This window comes from Uloborus diversus, chromosome 2 (genome assembly GCF_026930045.1).
Source record: "Uloborus diversus isolate 005 chromosome 2, Udiv.v.3.1, whole genome shotgun sequence".
NCBI classification, from domain to species: Eukaryota; Metazoa; Arthropoda; class Arachnida; order Araneae; family Uloboridae; genus Uloborus; species Uloborus diversus.
In genome coordinates this window covers 49,727,940-49,750,347 of record NC_072732.1, presented here as the reverse complement: position 1 = coordinate 49,750,347, position 22,408 = coordinate 49,727,940, and the positions used below count along the sequence as shown (strand labels likewise).

General features: G+C 32.9%; 1 protein-coding gene across 1 annotated transcript; it reads right to left on the bottom strand.

The window, feature by feature from the left end:
• Positions 1-2,201: 2,201 nt before the first annotated feature.
• Positions 2,202-21,593, bottom strand: LOC129216306 (uncharacterized). The gene is made up of 7 exons (XM_054850516.1): positions 21,226-21,593; positions 19,409-19,722; positions 17,411-17,455; positions 16,732-16,925; positions 15,294-15,382; positions 4,327-4,476; positions 2,202-2,429 (listed from the first exon to the last, which is right to left on the bottom strand). The coding sequence occupies exons 1-7, from the start codon at positions 21,355-21,357 to the stop codon at positions 2,313-2,315; spliced, it is 1,041 nt and encodes a 346-aa protein (XP_054706491.1). The 5' UTR covers positions 21,358-21,593; the 3' UTR covers positions 2,202-2,312.
• Positions 21,594-22,408: the final 815 nt, after the last annotated feature.

Sequence of the window (22,408 nt, the reverse complement as noted above, 5' to 3'; positions counted from 1 at the left end):
GGACTGCAAAAACTATTGAATTGAAAATTTGTATTTCGGGTTTTGTATGTATGTTGTTAAAGCTCCATATTTTAAATGGATATTCCAAAGTACATTGAGAGCTTTTTTAATTTTTATTAATACATACAGTGAAACCTATGTATTAATAAGAATTTTATATGAAACCTTACTGTCTATAACAATAAACCTGACTATAACGATACTTTCCTTGGTCCCAGCAAAATGTCAGCATATATAATCAAACTGTCTATAACAATGTTTTTTTAGGTCCCAAAAGTACCGTTGTAGACAGGTTTTACTGTATCATTATTTGTATCTCCCTCAGTAGAAATCCCCCATGTACCACCATTTGTGGTTTAACCCGTTCGATGGGACCCCTGAAGACAGCTTTGATTTTTTAATCCGGACCACCAACTGAGAAATCCCCTGTCCCGCTCCCCCCAGAAAAATCGTTTCACTTGGAGGATTTTGTGACCACTAGCATATTTTACGTCTTTGATTATGCTTGCGTTTGACAAATTACTGGCATTTTCCTAAAATAGTTTGGTGGTAATTCAGTTTTAGATCATGAAATGGCACCATAGTCAAGAGAAGAAAATCTTCACAAAGCTGCAAAAAACTTTCAAATGTATACTTTCTCCTTCAGTTCAAAAATTGACATTTATTGCATTCAAGTCGAATATTGCACTATACTTTGAACACTTTAATTTGCACACATGCATAAAAGTCGAAAAATTTGATTACTATTATGAATTTAAAAAAAAAAAAAAACTCGTCTACAAATTGAAATTTTTAATGAAGAATTCAACTTCTACGTAGCTAGATTAGAATCAGCTGTATAAATCAAGACACAACAGTGGCGAAACTAGAAAATATTTTTTAGAGGTGGGGGGGGGGGGGGGGGCACAATAGGAACCAAATCTCTTCTATTAGATTGATTTTATTTGCTCATCAAATCTCTCAAATTTGAAACTTGTAGTTTTAAAAACGCAATTTTAGACGGTTTTTGGTGATGTTAGGGGAAAGAACAGCACAGGGGACTTCTCGGAAATTTGTAGAAATTGAAGTCTTAAAATGCGGTTACAGGCCATATTTATTCACGTTAGGGTAATGGATGGAGCTCTGAGCACTCTCCCCGATTGGTTTTTTTTTGAGCAATCACGATTGCTTATTGCTTTCATTTGACTGTTTTTGGCGTGCTATCATTTTATTTTCCCACCGCACCATCACCGTCGACGGGCTCCTCACGATGCTGCTCCTATAGCGAAAGCCCTCTCCAGGTTGCATCCATGTCCTACACACACGCATATACATACACACACACACACACACGCACACACACACACACACAAACACATAGGCACAACTCCCCACACATTCATGCCTGCACACAGACACAAACACATATGCCTACACACACAGACACAAACACATATGCCTACACGCACAAACACATACATACACCTACACACACAAACTACCCACACATTCATGCCTGCACACAGACACAAACACATATGCCTACACACACATACACATACTCCCCCCCCCCCGTGCACACATTCATATACACAACTACCCACACACTTATGCCAGCACACAGACACAAACGCCTACACACACATACCCTCTACACATAAACACACATACCCTCCTCCCACACACACAAAAACACACACGCCTACAGAAACACACTCGTGATTGCGAAAAACATAATTTGAATTCAAGATGTCAAAATTCAAATTAATTTTTCTTTATTTTTTTTTGAAAAATAAATAGAAATAAATTCCGTCTTCCCCTCCAATTTTTTTGAAATTGCAGTTCCTAAAATGCAATTGTAGACAACAATTTTAAGCAAAAGACCTGCTATTTTAAAATTGTTTAACCAAGTAAAACAACAGTTTGTTTGCTTGTTGTGCCTCAGCAAACAGTATTTGATGCGGTATGCCGCTTCAAGAGGCTTCGAAATGATTGTGGATGTCCAGAAAGTGCACAAAAACGAACAGTGAACATTTCAGTTAATCATCAGATCATCCAAAACCATCAGCCAAAACTAGCCATCGATGGAGCCCTGCTGATTGTATAAAGTATTAAAAAAGAACCACAAGTAATCATAACAACTTAAAATATAAAAAAGGACAATTAAGTTGTAAAACAAACAAAACACTGGCGTAAATGAGACTAACATTTATGATGAAAATTTATTTCACGTAACATATATTAAAATAAACCATGTAACTCTATGCTCTGCAGTAAAAAAAAAACTATTATAATTTATTGTATACATATGTACATGTTTCATGTGATAAACATCAGGATGTTTTTTCTGCATCAGTGGCAGCCTTTTTTCTTTTTTTAGCTCTCAGTTGACGTTCCCATTCCTTTTTGTGTCTTAAATATAACAGCATAGCTGCTTGTGCATCTTCAACCTGAAATCATAAAATATTTATATAGGAATTAGTAATAAAAATGCACAATTTTGTTTATTGTTAATATGAGTATTTTAATCTACTAATGAAACTCTGCGTAACATAAACTTTGTTTCTCATTCATATCCAGCACAAATGCTTAGTCTCTAAGACTTTTAAGAATATGCTACTAGTCTACAAAATCGCAGAAGAGAAGAGAACCAATAACGGGGTTTTAGCTTTAATGGTTCCATCCTTTTGCTATATAAATTATTTCACAATTTTTTTCCATCCAGTTGCTATTCTTGCATCACTATGTACTTGTAAGAAAACTTGATGTGGTATGCCGCTTTAAGTGGCTAGGAAATGATTGTCGATTTCCAGAAAGTGAACAAAACGAATGGTTCCTAGATTTGCATTCACATCAGCTGATTCTTGTATTGGTGCTTCAAGATCAGACATCAAAAATTTTGAGCCTGCAAATTTAAAGTACACTTTTTTCTAAAAAGTTATGCGAATGTGGTTCAATGCTTTGCAATTGCACACCAAAAATTTTACAGCAGCATCTCCTTCAATACCAACAACAATTTTAATAATTGAAACATGATTGAATACTAACTTTGTAGCTCTTTAAAATTCTAGATACCAGTTAAATATGATTGCAATTATAACTATTGTTAGATTTTTGACAAGACTGAACCTCTTTTATGCTTAAAATACACATGAACAAAATTTCATAATCCTAGACATATACTAATAATATAAAGCTGAAGAGTTTGTTAGTTTAAACGCCCTGATCTCAGGCACTTCTGGTTCAAATTGAAAAATTCCTTTTGTGTTGAATAGTCATTCATTGAGGAATGCTATAGGCTATATATAACACCATGCTATGAATAATAGGAGTGGAGCAGCAATAAATTGAAATTAAATCAAGATAATCACGAAGCATTTTTTGCTGCATCAATAGCTCGAACTTTTGTCGCTCGAATAGCTCAGCCAGTAAAGCGCTTGGCCAGCAACCCTAGGGTCTCAGGTTTGAACCCGGCTGTGGGCAAGAAGATTTTCAGCATTTATTACTTGGCTCACTTAAAAATTAATTTATAAATCAAGGGTTTTCAATTATTTTTTATTGGAATTTTTTATTTTTATTTTCTTATTTAACTGAAAACATCGATATGGGTAAGGATGTGTAATTTTTTACTATATATAGTCTGAAATACCCTCAAACCAAAGTGAGAACTTGATTAAAAAAATTACATAGTGTTATTACTAGGAATTTTAACAATGTAAATGTATAAAGAGAGAAAAAAAACAACAAAAACAGGAGACAACATTTTTATATTTTGGCTTAATCTAATCAAGGAATTTATAGTCAAAACATCAGACTATGTCCAAAATAAATTTATACCATACAGGAAAATAACTGAGTTATAGACTACATGTTATAGTTTGAACATATGAGCACAAAAAGTAAGTTTTTCAAAATATGCAATAATATTTTACTGTAACCACATTTAATAGGTATATTGCTACAAAATACGACAAAGCAATTCATATAATCAGAGTCTGACGAATCCGGGTGCCAGGTTACCCAGGCAACAAAAATAAATACCTTGGCTACCAGTTCTTTCAGAACAAGAACCTTTGAGAAGCCACGTTACACTGAATTTTCCTATAAACTCAGAGAAGTAATTTGTTAGTCGCCTAAATTCATTTCCTGGCCTCCTAAGATTTCACAATTTCGTCCGTCTCTCTCTGTACATAATTATTTGACAGAAGTAGTTTGAAAAATTTCATTCAACAAAATCAAAATTCTGATTTTTTTTGAGAAATAAATTGCAATGTAGCAAGCACAAATCCAAAATTACAACGTTGTTAAAATAAATTAAAATATAGGGAAGATTTGAAAACATCTTACAGAACTGTGTTCTCCTCCTTGAATTTCACAACCAAGAATTTGAGATGTCAATTTCTTCAAAGAGGGGGTACGACCACCATTAAGGTCACGATACGGTTTATAACATGCAGTGTCACGTATTTTCCACTTTGGGTGACTGATAAACAACACCTATAATGCAATATACGAAAAGAAAAATTTATATAAAATGCATTCAGTAAAACTTTTCTTGAATTATTGCTTAATTTAAAGACATACGGTTATAAGAGCTAAAAGAGAAATTGAATTATTTGTGTGATAGCATATCTATGTATTATATGCATGTATGTATGTATGAGGGTTTTTTGTTTCAGATGCAAGAAAATGATTTAGCATATTTTAGAGAACTGAAATTCTCTTTGCAGAAGTGAAATATACAAAAACAGTGGAGGCCACAATAGTAATTCCAATACAAGGTTCATACTCAAGTTTGAAAATTAAAAATAAGGAGTTTTTAAGGAATTCTTTTCAATTTTTAATTACCTTGGTTACTTGTTGAAAGGTATATTTTTAAAAAACAAATTTCGGAAAAAATAAGTGCACAACTCTTATATTATCTATTTTTGGTTTCAGACGATATATTAATTGCACAAACATACTAAATTTAAAGTGAAATATACATTTATGCGCTTCTCAAACTTTGTCAGATCGGAATCAAATTCAAATGAGAGGGGGGGGGGGGGGGGGGTAACATTGAAAATAGTTTCTTTCAAAAAAAGAAAAAAAATTAAGACTGTTTGGAAACACAAATTTGAAAATGGATAAGTACTCGAAATATGTGTGGGTGAAGCATTCAGTGTCAATCATTTTGTCTGCTTTCAGCTTTTTATCAGAGTATTAACTGTTTTTGTGATCGGATTCAGGCAGATAGGCCCGCCCACATGGACTCTAAGGGACATCCAAATTCCTGATGGTGAAAAAGGGATGATAAGAATACAAACGGACCTAAGAAATTAGGTCTGTTTGTAAAGTAAAAATTTAAAAGAGAAAAATCTAAAATTTCTTTATGTGGTAGAACATACTTTTCATAGTAAGAATTGAAAATAAATAAATACAGTCAGACCCCGATTATAAGGTCACTCGCTTATAAGGTCACCACGCATATAAGGTCATTTTTCTAAAGTCCCGGCTCATTGAATAGGAATTCTATGTTGTGTCTTATTGAATATGTGGTCAGGTCATAATACATTAATCGCTTATAAGGTCACTTCTGTCTGATTTCCCTAAATAATTTCAGTGCTTATTAGATTCACTTCCAAGAATTTTTCGCAATATACGATCCTTAAAAAGTGAAAAGTCATATTCCTATTACGTAGCATGTAGTGCACAAAATGCAGTAGAAAGTGAGTATTACGACAGCAACGCTAAAATATGAAGTAGTAGTAATAAGGGCACTCAACATGTACATATCACACTTTTTTACCAGTCATAAGAAGCCAAAGAAAATTTTCAGAAAACAATTAGAAACCATTGTGCTTAAACGAAAGAAAAATCCTTTCAGTCCTGTAGTTATGATAATTTTAAGTTAGGTAAGATGCTCATCAGTTCTCTGCTTGGGCATATTTGTATGCAACTTTACTCTAAATGAAAGTTCTAAAAAATCATTTCAAAATGTCTTATTGCTTCCAAAAGTTTTAATTAGTTCAAATCTATTAAATTATAACCTAATTACTGATATTTTTGTATGTATTAAATTTTAAAAATAATTAGTGTACATACATGTTTATTTATCAAAAAAATATACATGGATCGGTTATAAGGTCACCCCACTTATAAGGTCAGTTTTGGTCAGTAAGGTCAGTAAAGTCAGTTCCCGAGGGGTGACCTTAAATCGAGGTCCGACTGTATATATGTATATAAACAATTGGTTATCTTTTTCCTTGCATTGGAACCCAAAATTTGTTTATAAAACTTCCTAATAAGATTTCAGAATCAAGAGAACAACTTGCAGCTGCCTCATGAAATCACAAAACTTTTAACAGGCTGTAAAGCCTAAACCGTTTGATTCACAATAAATATTTTTTACACTTTCTTAAAAACACAAAGTAACCATGCCAAGTTTCAATAAAATTTGAGACTGTGGGTGTTAAGTCACATTTTTTTATTAACTCTTGCATTTTTTCTAAAATAAATTAAAGTAATAAAAATATTACTGAAAATAATGAATAAAATAAGCAGTTATAAGGTAGCATATTAGTCCAGTCATTTAAGCTTAAATTAGGTAAGAATCTCGGAATTCGAGATACCCAGCTGTAAGTCTGTAAATAATTGGATATTGAAACCTTAAAAGTTGTTTCAAAACCTACATATGGTAGGGTGTATGCAACTATTAAATTTCAAGGTCAAAGGTCATAAAAATTGTTTTTTTTTTGCGCTTTTTTTTGTAAATATCTCATTTCCTATAGATTTTTTGCTATTTGTATTTATTATCAATATTGTAGAATACAAAATTCTCTACAAATTTTGTTTAAAAATTTTTTTTTATACGGTGAACCGTTTTCGAGATAGAGGGCGGAGAGCGCGCGGTTACAGGATCACTTCAGGTCAACCGGTACCTCCGGTCGAAAACGTGCCATATATAGTTGATGAACTATCGATAAATCAATGATTATAAATATTTGTCTGTTTCGATGAAACATTGGTTGTACCAGTTACTCAAGAAAAATTCTTATCAAATCGAAATAACAAAGATATGCTCATTAATATGCTAATCGAAAAATTACAAGTAGCAAATATTACTACTAAACAAGCCAGAGATGATGCGGATGTTCTTATTGTTGAAACTGCAATTGAAGAATCAAAGTCTGAAAAAACTGCAGTTATAATAGAACAAGATATTGATTTACTTGTCATTTCAATTGAGCGTACACTGTCTTACGAACAAGAAATTTTCTTTAAAAAAGTTGGGAAAGGAAATGTAAAAACGGAGATATACTCGACTAAAAGTTTTGATAATTATCCTCATTCCAAAACACATATTTTATTTCTGCGCCAGTGTGGCGACAGAAACTGGAAAAAAAAGTTCCCTGACTTTTCCCTAATTTCCCTGATTAAGTTCACCAAATTTCCCTGATTTACGTTACCAATGATAATGGCTTCTTTTCTTTGCCCTACCTGAAAAGCATTACATATTAAATAAAATGCAGTGTTTAAAACGGTTTAAGCTGTTAATTAAAAATATATTTTGAAAAGATGCTCCTTTTTTTTTTCTTGGTAAAAATTGTAATGTTAAATTATCGACAGAGAAATATTGTAGGAAATATAAAACAAATACTTTACTTCCAGGAACCAGTTAACATAAGAATTCTAAGAAATTATTGAAACCACTCTTAAAGACATATCTAATCATGATAAAACTAAAAAATTTAAATGGAAATAATCTTGAACTGAATTTTCAAGCAGTATAATTGTTGCTGCAAGAATAACAAACAAGTGATAGTTAAAGTATGGACGCAATGTAGTTTTACTTACGTAAGTAAATACTGCCGTTTGCAGGTAAACGGCAGTATTTGCAGAAATTAGTTTTCGAGATATTTGGAGAAATGTGTGGTGGATTCAGCACTAACAATAGGAAAATGTTGGAATTAGACGTTTTGGTCAGCGGAAACCAAATAAGCAGGTATGTACAATAAAGATAACGTACAATAGATGACAAAAATGCAAAGAAAAAAAAGAAAAATGTGCAGTTACTGCTTTTTACCTGCACACGGCATAAGACATATTTATGCAAAACAAATTGAAATCTTTCAACAACCAGTCATATTCAGCTATTCTCTAATCATGAACGTAGGTTTTAATGAATGAATACAGCATTTTAACTACTAAAAAAAATTAAAATATTTACTTATGTACACAACTCAATTTCAAATGATTTCATTAGTTGTCGAAAAAAAATCTTAGATTACTTTAGTAACAAACAACGTTAAAATGCAAAAACAATTATTAAATTCAAAATGTATATACATATGGTTTTAAAATAAAAGTTTTAAAGTCTGAAATAAAACTCCTTCGTGTAATCTGAAGTGCCAACAAAAAATACCATGGCAAAAAAAAGTCAAAATTCAATTTTAGCAATTAAATTTGAAAAAGCCAAGTGAGACTTTTATGATTTTTTCAGCATTAATTTAAAAAACAAAGATTCTTTCTTGAAATCATGATAATAGTATGCTAATTACTTCAAGACAATGAGTAAAGGCAAGGGACCAAAGTCATAAATGACGGCTTCCTCTTTGCCTGTAGGGTTGTTTATTTTACGTAGCGTGGAATGCATGGAAGCGAAATTCAAGCTATGTAAAATAAACAACTTAACAGACACAGAAGCAATCTTGGGAAACTCATCCTAAGATTGAATACTTTGACCTTGAGGAAAAAATATGCACAAATATGTGGCACTGTATAATGACACTTCATTAACTTTACTTTTTTAAAACAAATAATTGTCGAAAAATTCCTAGGGAGTCAAAGTACTAAAATTTTGCAAGGAAAAATTTTTTTTTTCTTCATTTGATAAAATTTCCCTGAATTTTGGCTATTTTTTCAAAATTCCCTGATTTTTCCCTGAGTGATAAAGTTCCCTGATTTTTCCCTGATCTCCCTGATTTCCCTGATCTGTCGCCACCCTGTGCGCGCATTAAGCGGCTGTGACACAACTTCTGGGCTTTTTAAAAAGGGAAAAAAAATCATTTTTAAAAGTTTTTGAGAAACTGACAAATTTGGATGAACTAGCTGCAGCATTTGAGGAAGAAAATTGTTCGGCCCAGAGATTATTAGACAGTGGAACTCAAACTTTATTGGCAGTCGATAATGCTCCGAAATTTGTGAAAAGTCTCGATCATCTTTGTTATATGCATTACGCAGGGGCGCCGACTTGGAAAAATTATTGGGGGGGCCGGATGTCACCGGGGTCTAGGGAGCATATTAAGGCACGGAGCCCCCCCCCCCCCGAAAAAAGTTTAGATTTTTGTGCCTTGAAAATGCCAACTTACATGTTTTCTGATGTGTATAATTTATACAAACAAACAATATGTGACATGGCGTTTTCAAAGTAAATCAATCTAAAAATTGGTACACAAATTTTCTACTTCAATTAGATCATCTCACTTGCCTTAAGTGAGGGACATTTTTACAGTGCCATAGCTAGACTACAGCACTATAAAAGGTAGTGCACTTGACTTGCATGGAAAGGCACCCCCAGTGGCACTGATTTATAACAACTACTGGGGGAGGGTGCCATAACGGGGGCCTTGCCAGGGGAAATTTCCTAAATTTGAGATAAAAAATAGTGAGTTTTAAAGTTTTTTAAGCATTTTAGAGTTATATGATCAACATTAGAACCCCAAAAACTCCGACTATTGGTAAATCAACACTCTGAGAAACTCAACAAGCCGACACATTTTATGGTTTTGAAAAAAAAAAAAAAAAAAACGCATGGTATTTTCGTAAAAAGCCGATTTAATTTACAGTAATAATTATGCTTTTAGTCTATTACAAGGCAGTGAATATATAGCTCTGAAAAGATTGAAATGATATTTAAATCTAAACTATCATTAAAAGAATAAAGCATAAAAGTTTGCTGTCGCACTTTGATTACTATAAGTGAAATAACCAATTTAAGCTTGCTTTGAATAAGACTCAGAGTTTATTAAGTAAACATAATGTCTCAAAATTAATGCTTTAATGGAGTTAAAACAGTTAATACAGATTACTTTATTAACTCTAATAATGGAAGAAAACTATCACGCCTTCCATTTAATATACAATTTTTTTCCAGATCATCAACACTTAGATGAGAGCGCCGCTGGCGACAGACTTCACTCGAAGGTTCGCGCATTGGGACAAATTCTATGAGTGTTCTCAGCACCGTAACACCATCATTATTCACACCACTCGTTTTCAATTAACCTGCTTACTATCGCAATAATTATTTGTTTTAATTCAATACTGAATGTATTTTACAATGTAACTATCTTCAAACAAGGAAAGTAAAGAATACCAACATGTTTTTGTGATTTTAGAAACCATAATATGACAAATAATGTTCTTAAATTATTGAGGGGGCTCTGCCCCCCAAAACAAACTATTGAGGGGGCTCGGGCCCCCTCAAGCCCTATGGAGTCGGCGCCACTGGCATTACGTCAAGTCAACAAAACTTAATAAACCTGTGCAGCTTTCAAATATTCCACCAACAAGTGCAGCTGCTCATCAACATTTCAAAGGTGTATATTATCAAGTTACAACTTGGTCAGGGCATGATTTGGGACCCCAGGTATGGGGTTGGGAAATGCGAAACGATTTTCTGGAGCCTATCATGACAATTTTACTACCTGCTCCAGAAGATTTGCTAAATACAATTTTCTGCAACTGCAAGAGTGGTTGTGGTTCGCGATTCGGATGCAGGAAAGCGGGCTTGCAATGCTCTTTAGCTTGTAGCCAATGTAATGGGCAAGCTTATCTCAATGCTGTACCATATCAGAGCAACAATAACGAAGATGGAACCTTTGACCCTGAAATCATGGAAGAACTTGAGATAAATGTCGTTGAAGACGATAATGAAGACCAGTTTGAAATTTATTAGCAGCCAGAAGACGACGATGAAGAGGAAGAAGATGATTAAAATTATAAATTGTGGTTTTTGTACCCTTTATTCCATTTTTTTATTTTTAATAAAAATAAATGTATTGAATGATATTTTTTAATAAAAAGATTAATTTATAATTTATTTGTTTTTTTTCCATCATGTAAGAAGTTATTAACATTAATTAGATTAAAATTCAAATATAATTCCTATATTTTCATTAACAATTCTGCAATTACATAGGCAGGTAAGTGTTGTTAAGTAAATTAATACTGAATAAAACGTGGATAGGCTAGGAAAAAATGATAAAATCAAATATAATAGTTAATAAAAATTGGCAAATATTTATAATCATTGATTTATTGATAGTTCATCAATTATATATGGCGCGTTTTCGACCGGAGGCACCGGTTGACCTAAAGTGATCCTGTGACCGCGCGCTCTCCGCCCTTTATCTCGAAAACGGTTCACCGTATAAAAAAATTTTTTAAACAAAATTTGTAGAGAATTTTGTATTCTACAATATTGATAACAAGTACAAGTAGCAAAAAACTCATAGAAAATGAGATATTTACAAAAAAAAAGCGCAAAAAAACGATTTTAGTGACCTTTGACTTTGAAATTTAATAGTTGCATACACCCTACCATATGTAGGTTTTGAGACAACTTTTAGGGTGTCAATATACAAGTATTTACAGACTTACAGCTGGGTATCTCGAATTCCGAGGTGAACTTACTATAATGACTGGACTATATAGTAAAAAACCACTCAACATTAAAAATAACTGAAATACTTGCAGGATGCAAAAAGATTGAAATCTCAAACGAGGCATGCAACTTTCAGCGCAGCACTTGTCTGACGTCGTTGGCATGATTCCAAAACATACGTTTTTGGCAGATATCGAGGAAGATGAAGATTTGCGAGGAAAAAAATTAGAAAGATTAAGAAATCAGAAACCGAAAATTTTAAAAAAATTGTATTTTTTTCAAATTTTTGAGAAAAATAAGGCTTGAAAGTGGCAAAAAACGGAGGAAAAGGAGGAAAGATTTAAAAAGCCAACAGAAAAAGTTGGAATTCCAGCAAAAGCCGGAAAAATCTCATCCCTGATTGATGGTAGAAGAAAAATTTAAGGTCACTTATTTACAAAATGAAGAAATAAGGAACTTGCAAGGAGATGAAAGCAACTACTTAGGAGTTTTAACTGCTCTTTTCTTAAAAAGCATTAGCTTATAAGGCATGCACAAACCTTGAAATAATCTAAATTGCTAAGGATCAAAAGGAAGATGGCAAGAAGTTATGTGTACCATTTTGATTTTTATCACTGAAATGTTTGACATTTTGAGTTAAAAGAATAAAAAATAAAAAAATAAATAAATGTAATATAGTGAAATACATTTAACACGTGAAAACTCTCAGCATGGTAGATCTATTAACACAAAATCATAAAGCAGGCTGGAAGGCATACTATGCAGTTTTATACCAATCTTTTAGCACAAAAATCTTTAAACATTGTTTCAGTCTTCTCAGATGTGTTGAAAAATTCTAACAAAATGTATTTTTGCTTGACTGGGACTGTAAATTATTCCTAGCCTCAGCTGTTAAAATTCTATATTGATCTTTAATTGCACAATTTCAGAGCAGAGATTGCAATGATTTTGTATCGACTGATTTAATGAATCATCTCAGCCATGACTATTTCTGCGCATTATAAAAAAAAAATACTTGAGAGACATCATTAACTTGCTAAAGCAAAGCTTCACTCAGGATTAAAAAATGGCAGGGTACTGTTTTTAAAAAAGGGAACTTTTTTGAGGAATGGGCACTTTTATGAAACTAAAAGGCATGGTTATTATTGCTTCAAAGAATTAGTGGATATAGCATACCTACCAACCTCCAAGAAAAAATATCTGAAAGATTTTTTATATTTTTATCCACAAGATTTTAATGCGAAATAAAATCAAACAGAACACCTACCCTCTTTACATTTAATATGATATTAGTTATGAATTTCATATCAATTGAACTTACTTTCGATAGTAAATATTACTTGTATTGTTTTCCTTAATAGTTTGGAAACAACATTTACTCGTACTCATCTTAAAAAAAGAACAAAGCAAAAACAGCTCGAACTGAGAGAACGAGAAGATAATCGGTGTCGAAATTGTGCCCCTAGTTGCCCGACACTACGCTCGCTTTGATTGGATCCCGATGAAGTCATGCGCTGTATCACTCCGTGAAGTCATAATCTTGCCTCATGTCTTCTTGTGCGATTCACCTACCTTTCCTTGGCTACTTGGCCTAAAACGTGGTGCCACGTTCCACAAAAGTATCATTAGGGCCAAAATTGGAGAGAAAAATCCAGGAGATTTTGCTCATAACCAGAAAAACGGAAAAGGACATGAAAATCCATAAAACTTCCGGGAAATCCGGAAGGGTTGGCAGGTATGATATAGTCGTAGGATATATACTGTTATTCATGGGTTCAAATGTCTTACTGTTGCAACAATAAAAACTTCAAAACATTCGCAAATTACTTCCTAGGACATTTGAATAGTTTATAATCATTTTCAGAGGCGGCGATTGGGACTAAAAAAAGGCGAGGGGGGGGGGGCAAAAAAAAGAGAAAGAATTAAAAGGCATAGGATTTTTAGCATCTTCAAGAAAAAGGAAAGAAAAAAAAGGAGAAAAACAGTACAAAGTTTTGCTAAGGCTGGTTTTGAGAGCATATGAGTGGTAATTGATGCAAATCTAAAAGCTTAACTCACGTTTTTCTTAAGAATTTGATGAATTATGTACATGATAACTGTCTCCAAAGACACATTTGACATGAATTAGACTTACATTATTTATCACAGAGTACTTTGAGATGTCACAAACATTTGGTAACAATATCATTAAGCAAGTATGGCTTATTTAAATAAAACAATTGATTTACTAATATCCAAACAATGACTACATAAAGTATAAGTTACTGCTTGTGTTAAATAATGTTTTGAAAAACAGATACACAAGTGAAACAAATAATTATGATCTGAAAATTTTGACACTTCTACTTTTTTTTTCAAAATTTCTAGTTTTTGTTCTTAAATTGGAAAATAAAATGAATGAACCATATAAAGTGTGGGGGATGGGGGCAAATAACTAATTCTTTCAGCTGTTACAAGCTGTAACTTAAAAGACTTTTAAGGAAGCAAAAACCAATAAACAGTGCCAGTTTGAAAGCACTTGGTATTTATTTTCAATAGTTTAGTCATTTATTTTCAATTGAAATGTCCAAAATCATGCACATTTGGCTTTTACACGTCCGATTCTTAGTATTTTTGTCATATTTTTGTGTTTCTTTGATGCCATGTGTCACGCGAAATATTAGCATTTTGCTGTTAATCTGCAGCAATCTTTTAGCATCTGCTTTTGGTTTTCGATATCTTTATATATTATTTCTGTAGCCTGTTTTTTGTTCCTATGTGAGATCTTCCGCAGTTCTTGATCTTTGATTTACATCTTATTTTAAAGTTTATCGTGCAGGCTAATGACGAAAAATAGACCCATGGTCTAAAAATTGTTTCTTTTTTCTGTCAAAAAAACATGTTTTAAAGCACTGGCCTGAGATTTTCGATTAAATTTATAAGTTTAACTTGTGCTGTGAACGACAGAACTGAACAGCTTGATCAGCAGAGAGCGTTTGAATGGTAACCAGAAGAATGAGTGTTCGAGAGATGTATTTCCAACATTAGTCAATGAGCAAAAAGGAAGCAATCATTTGGCTCCTCATGGTCTGCCACCAAAACGAAAATAATTTCTGTGTTTGCTGCCACATGATTTTCTTATTGCTATTTATTTCACATTTTTTGTTTTACTTTACTTTTTCCCCTTAAAATAATGTCTTGTTTTGTAAAATATTTTTATTAGCTAGAATACGGGACTCTGACTGTCCCGTATGGAAGTTCCCTGGGACGCGGGATAATTTTTCAAAATACGGGACTGTCCCTTGAAATCCGGGACATCTGACAACCCTGGACATGATGCACTTGCTGGCAAGCAGCACCAGATAGAGCAAGCAAGCAATATACAGCAACCAGATTACATTGACAGATTACTTAGTACACATGCAAAATTGAATACTTTTTCCTCTTTAATGATGAAGGAAAAAAAGTTATGAGACTTAGACCTAAAAACCAAACTTTAATCACTATGTATCTTATTGATAGGAAGTATATGAAAAAGATACAATATATCTCACTGCCATCCCTAACGATGATGCAAATTGCATTAACAATAAAAATGAACTATAGATCAATAACAGCATTTCACGATGAAAATTAAAGAAGAAATATTCAGTGAACGAAGCAAAAGATAAAAAATAAATCTACTCACATCAAAATCATGCTTTAAAGCATGTCCAACTACTATCCTATCATTGATGATGCTTAATACCTCTTTCTGTACCTCAAATAATTCTTTACCTAAAATAAAACATAAGTAACTTTAAAATTAATGCATTATATAAAAGACTTTGTTGCAAAAAACGTCTTAGCATTGAAAATAAAAATTGCAAAGTTTGTAAAAAATATTGTGAACACTAATATTTTAAAGAAACATTTAATCATTTTGTTGCCTGCTTTTTGCTACAAAGGCAAGTTGTTCAGTTTACACTACAGCAGCAGAGAGAGTGAGAAACTCATATTTCTTTTGTTTCCCAATAAGTAAAATTACAGCAAGAAAATTTCTCATTCAATAAATCAGTTTCAGTAAATGAGAAATGCTTGCACTCCTCAGCTTTTAACAGATGGTTGTCTTTTATGAAATTCTGAAATTTTCATTCACAAAAAAGTTCAGTATTTCTCGAAGAATTCACATGCTAGCATGATGGATTAACAGGTAAACATTTAAGTAATCTCACCCGCATTGACAATTCTAAAATTGACTATATTAAAATCTTAAAATAATTACTGAAATACATGTTCTCATGGCCTTAATTTTTAGACATCTCTTAATTTTGAGAAAGGGTAAAAAATTTTATTTTTTTCTTTTCCAGATTAAAGAATTCCAATCAGTAGTAAATTAATAAGTTGAGAAATTAATAACTGATTTGAAAGACTTTATTATTACATGCTTAATAACCCTAAATGTCTTGAAAGGACACAGCTTTATAAAAATGTCCTTGGGAACCAAATTGAATAAAACAGTGAGAATCATATTTCCCATGCTTGATATACAGCACAGGAGCCCCTAAAGCGGGTGCCATGGCACCCAGGGGTGTTGCAGGGAGCAATGAGGGGGTGCTACGTAATATCCTTGGTATCCATATGTACAATGTAATAGATAAGATAAAAGACTAGGTTGCCGTGAGAAAATTCTGATTCTTCAAAGGGTGCCACTGAGCAAAAAAGTTTGGGAACCCCCGATATAGAATATTGAATGCTGATTTGAAATTTACCACCAATACCTAGGTGGTGCTCAGATTAATACCACTCCAGTGCAAATGAATAAAGGAAGCGGAAGGTTTAACAATATTAGCATCCAACTGAAATTTCACACATTGAATTTTAATATAAAGCAAATTTTTCCCTTAATCTCTGAATTTTATAACTCAATCCCTTTACTTTTCTTTTTTTATGATAATTTTCATATTAGAGGAAATTTAGGCAGTTATTTACACAAGAAAATGAGTTCTGGAGACTAAACTACTCCCACGATGTGTTAGAAATAAAGCTCTGAGTGTCATCCTTAGCTTTTCAATCTACAAAAATTACCTGGATTTTGCTGAAATGTTTTAATACAGATTGAAATGTAAAACATCACAAAAACTCACCTTTCTCTAAATCTGAAGCTCGAACACCACTGATTCTAGTCCGATAATCCGTTACTTCTTCTTTTGGTTTGACAAATACATCATAAATACATTCGCCAAATGAATTAACAATTGACACACGAGCAACGACGGAATCCACTCCTGCTGGCCCAGTTCCCACCATTTCACAATCCATTGCAACTGCATTTGTTAATCTAATTAAATAAAAGAAATGCTGCCTTATGAAACTGAATAAAAAATATAACTTTAGTATTATCGGTAGGAAAATATTCTGATAAAAAACTTCGAGCCTCATATCATCATTTTTTATTGATATATAATGTCATCAGATGTGAAAGTTTGCTTTACAAATTTTTTGATAGTAAGTTTGATAGTAAGTATTTCTGTAAAAAGTAAACTATTGATGTCAAATGTCAGGCAAGTTTGATATTCATGTAGTTGTAGAACAAATGTAGCAAACAAATTGTTTTTGACATAGAAAATAAATAAATACATTGCTAAGTTACAACTATGAGTTTTTAACAAATGCCAAATAGAGAAATTCATAGTTGCTTCTTTTCTTATTAGCATGCATATGATATATGCAGTTTGAGATGCTAAGTTATAATTATTTTTTGAAATTCTCAATGTTTTGCTTTGATTCGGTTTTTTTCTTTCATTACAATTATTATTAACTCACCTAATGTTATTTCTAAACTTTGAGTTTTCTTTAACATCTCCATCCCTAAAAGTAATAACAGAATAATCATTACAAACACAAAATTTAAAGACATTACAAAATATTTATTTCATAACCATAAACTCACTTTAAAAATAAGTTTTTGATTTAAATTTAGACAAACTAGTTTTTACTATCAACTAATTAAAGGATCTGTAAAAATCATAAATGGCTGATGAAAAATTACAGCATGTACAACAAGCAGCTGTTTTAGAAAAGTACCTCACAAGTTATAATCTGAATATTGTAACTTAATTGAGACAATTTGAGAAAAAATTGAGACAGTTGCAATATCATTAGTGAAAAAACAAATAAAAAATAAGCATAAAATTCTGTGTTAGTGAAATTTGGAACACTAACATCAGAATGAATGTGACTTTTTTCCTGTTCCTGACCCTTTTTCGGTCAACCTCTCATATCTAATATGACCTGGCCATGGTGGCCTGATCGGTAAGGCATTGGAAAGGTGACCAGAAGGTTCTAGGTTCGAAGATTCACCATCTACATTTATGGTGGCTGGACCAGGGATTGGTCGATTTCTGGTCTGGTTCATAAAATCAGAGCTGTCTCCAACTTGTTAAGCCACAAATGGTGGCAGGTACGGGAGACTCTGGAGTGAAAAGTGTCCACTATGACCATTGTGCTGTAGCGCAAAGGAAACATTGCAAGTAGTGGCTCTTTTGCAAAAAAAAAACTTCCGAGATGAAAAGTATTCAAAGAAAGTGATATAGTATTAGAATTATCATACTGTGAATTTGAGAATATTCGTACTCTTCTATCATGCCAAAATCCAGGACTCAAATGTATATATTTTTGAATTATCATTTGAGGCAGTCAGAAGCAAAGATATAAGTAGATAATTTCAAGTTTTGAGTAAAATGCATATAAAGTCCTAGGGGTAGGCTTTCATTGATCTTTTTTTCTAAATCATGCTGTACAGTAGCACCTACCAGGGCTACTGGTACTATCTCGTGCCCCAAGACAGAGGAGAGGTTCCCCTACTATTTGTACTAGTTACCTTCATTTTTTTGATTTTGCCACTTACATCCCTTTGTTTCTCACTGCCTCATTTGATATGTTGCAAAATGCTCCTTAAACTTGATGTTTTAATTGTTTAAAGGAAGTTAAAAACTAATATAAACAAATGCCTAGGCTTGCCAGAGGTCCCGTTTTTAGACTAAATCCCATTGACCCGGCCGGTTCACTTCACGTCCAGGAAAAAGATAAATTTTATTACAGATGACTAAAAAAGTCTAAAAATAATTAGTTGTGAAGGATTATTTAAAATAATAACTTTGTCTTGTTTGAAACATTGACTTGTAAAATTAATGTGATTAGCTTGTGAGGATTTTTACAATAAGATTAAAAACAAAACAAAACAAAAAAAAAAACTTTCTAAAAAAAGTCTTAGCCAATGCATATTAATTATATGCATTGGCTAAGCATATAATATATGCAATGCATGTATATTAAAATTTTATCCTCAATTCTAAGTTTTTCTTCTTATTAAAGTAACTTAAAAATATGAACATGTAGGAAATAAAATATTTATATGTATCTGCTGCCGTCATTTACTATTTATAACCCCTACTTTCGGTTCATAATTAGTAATCATTTATTCATAGCATTGAGATAGAACTAACTTTAAAAAATCAACCAGGCCATTTACTATTTATAACCCCTACTTTCGGTTCATAATTAGTAATCATTTATTCATAGCATTGAGATAGAACTAACTTTTAAAAATCAACCAGGCATTTTCATGTGTACTTTTATGAATATTCCCTACGCCGGGGGGGGAGGGGGATATTCTGGTCTCCCGGTTGAACATTTTAGAAATCTGGCAAGCCTAAATATAGCTAACTCCTGAAAGAGCCAACTCAGATATTTAAAATTCTTTTTGTTTACAATTCATTTTAAAAATATATTAATGCGATTATTACTCGCAAATGATCTTACTTTTGAGAAAAATTAAAAGAAAATTGATCAGAGCCTTCATTTTTCTGATCATCTGCATGCTTGGCAAAAGCTGGAGAATTTTTTGCTAATGACTGTGGTTTCTTCTTATAAGGAGAAGATTTTGGTTTAGACTTTGCATCATTCAGCATCTTCCCAGGACTAGAATTGGCACTTTTGCTTTTTGCTACATCTGTTCTAAAATCTTTTCTCCGAGAACTTTTGTCATCAGTTTTATAAGCAGATGAAGAATTACCATCTTTTATTTGTTTAGTGGAAGTCTCGCATTTTTTATCTTTATCAAGCATTTTGCATACCTGGAAAGAAATCAACATAGAAGTAAGTTAATCTAAAATAATAAAACAAATATTCTTCATTTCATGAAATGTTAAGAAAAAAGGAATAGTTTACATACAAGACATGAAGAATTATAGGCAACAAACAAGAATGATGAAACCAACAGTTAAGTTTGCTGGGCCACTTTATGCTTAGCTTTTGAACAGAACAAAGATGATCTTCAAGCGGCACAGCCGGTATCAAATCTGTAACCATTCAGCTGTAAGTCTGATGCAATATCGATTAGCTACCTCGGCCCTACTTATCATTAACCCAGCAGTTCTCCCAGTTTAAGGTCATTCTGATCGCAGTGAGATATTCTATATTATACAGAAAAGACAGGCCATGATGCAATGCAGACACTGCTACAATGTGCAATCCTTGTAGTAATAACAAGTAACAGAATTTTGAGTACAGTAGACCCTCGTTTAATGCAGGGGTTACGTTCCACGGAAATTGAGACCTAATTCTAGTGTTAAAATAGGAGTTTGGTTCCGTAGGTAACAAAATACTTCATTCTAGTGATGACTAATTGTATAATAAGTTTAATGTGTACTTATATCGACTTTTATGCACAACATGTATAAAGAAAACATAAATTAATGTCGTGTTCTGTTTAGAAAGAGGAGCTGGCTATGATCGTCTTTTGGCACTCATTAAGACTTTTTCTTCGTAACTCTTTGCAGAGCATTAACGCATCCATGATCACTTGCATCATTTCCATGATAGAATCTTCCTTTACAAACAAATCAGAAAGATCCTTTCTACTGTCTAGTGAACTTTTTTGATTGTGCGTCACCCACGTCGGTATCCTCGTTGGTTTTGGCCTCCTTTGTCACTTTTATTAGCTCTTCTTCCAGTGAGTTCTGAACTGTGCGAGTCTAACAACTACTTCTGGAAAGATCTCTGAAATCAATCGCATTAAATGTCTCCAGTGACCCAAGCTCGATTATTAGCACGGCAAAATGCATTTGATTACGTGTATCTTTTGCAGTTTTTACTTTGAACGAGGGGAAAATTTTATCTGTTTGCATTGCCGCATCCGCATAAAATAAAATAAAGGTGTCAAATTTTAAACCTCGTAAAACGAGGGTCTATTGTATATACTCAAAATTCCATTTGCTTTATTAAAGAATTTACTTCTTGTACAATAACCCTTCAATGACGAGGGAATTCAACTACTCTTTGCGATTCTAACCAGAAAGCAATATGGAATTGTAGATCATGAAATTGAGTATTAGATGCTCATTTTGAAGGAAATAATAGTACTTAACTGTACTACATGTAACACGAAAATAAATAACACTGAAATTAAACCTTAGTAATGTAATAAAGTCATTAGTGTACCTGTTATTTTGTTTAAATTAGTTTCAAATAATGTTACATTTTAAAACTTATTACTGAATCAAAAGAAAAATCATCAGTTAATTTTTGCAAATTTTACATTTTATGAATGTGATGTAAAAAAATTTTTTGAGACATACTTGTTGCAATTGGCACCAATTTGACGAACCGTCGTATGATTTAGGTTTGATAATGACTTTTAGTCCATCAACTTTACTCTTTTTAGGTTTTTTCTTCCTCTTTACTATAGTATTTGACTTAGAAAATACCATTATACAGCATAAACAATCCTTTCAGCATAAATACCTCACAACATAAACACTTCTAACAGCATATTTCGTTTTAAAAACTCTAACAGTGAGAAAAACCACAGGATTTTCAAGATTATAAAATGGAACAGTTTTCAAAGCAACTTTAGATATGTACTTCCGTCGATTTAATTATGTTTATATTTTCAACAAATTTCTTTCATAAAATCATTCATAAAATCAACAAAACTCGTTGCCGTTGGATGGTGCAATTACGGTTATGGTTCTAGTACTACAGCTGCAGTGATGCAAGAAAAAATAAATAAATAAATAAATGGTGCAACCATGGAGCAAAACCGATTGGCATGAGAAACTACGAGACGCACAGCGGATACATGACGTCATTCACGGTTCTTTAGCAGACAGAGTTTTACGCAATATCTTTGGTGTCCGTTGTCGCTTGTCATTAGCAGCTCTTTTGGAAATTTTTATCTTCAAAAGGTCATGAACTTAATACGAATCACTTCTATTCTATTCTATTCTATTCAAGAGTCACAACTGACTTCAACTGTATTTATGTCGAGGACTGCATACTATGTGCCTTGCTACGAATCACTTATTTGCCACTTTTCAATCTTATTTTACAGATTTTAAGCCAGTTTAAGGGATATGCTCGAAATGAGTAACCAGTTAACCGTTAACTAACCAGAAAACTAATGATAATATCCTCGACCGGTCTTGGCAACGACTCTGCTTTCTCCACAACCTAATAAAATAACAAAATTACATTATGCATCTCCAAACTCGGGGCCGTGGTAGCCTGATCGGTAAGGCATTGGACTCGGGACCGAAGGGCCTCGGGTTCGATCCTCGCTGGTCGAAGACCCACCGTTGTCATTAATGGGGACTGGGCGACGTTAAATATGCTCGTGGTCTCAATGTCCTCCAAGTGAAACGATACCTCTGGGGGTGCTAGTACTAGGTAGCTATTAGCTCCTGGACTAGTTCAAAATTCTCACTAACTGTTCGATCCGGTGATGGTGCTGCCATCTATCGGTATATAAAATAATGGAGG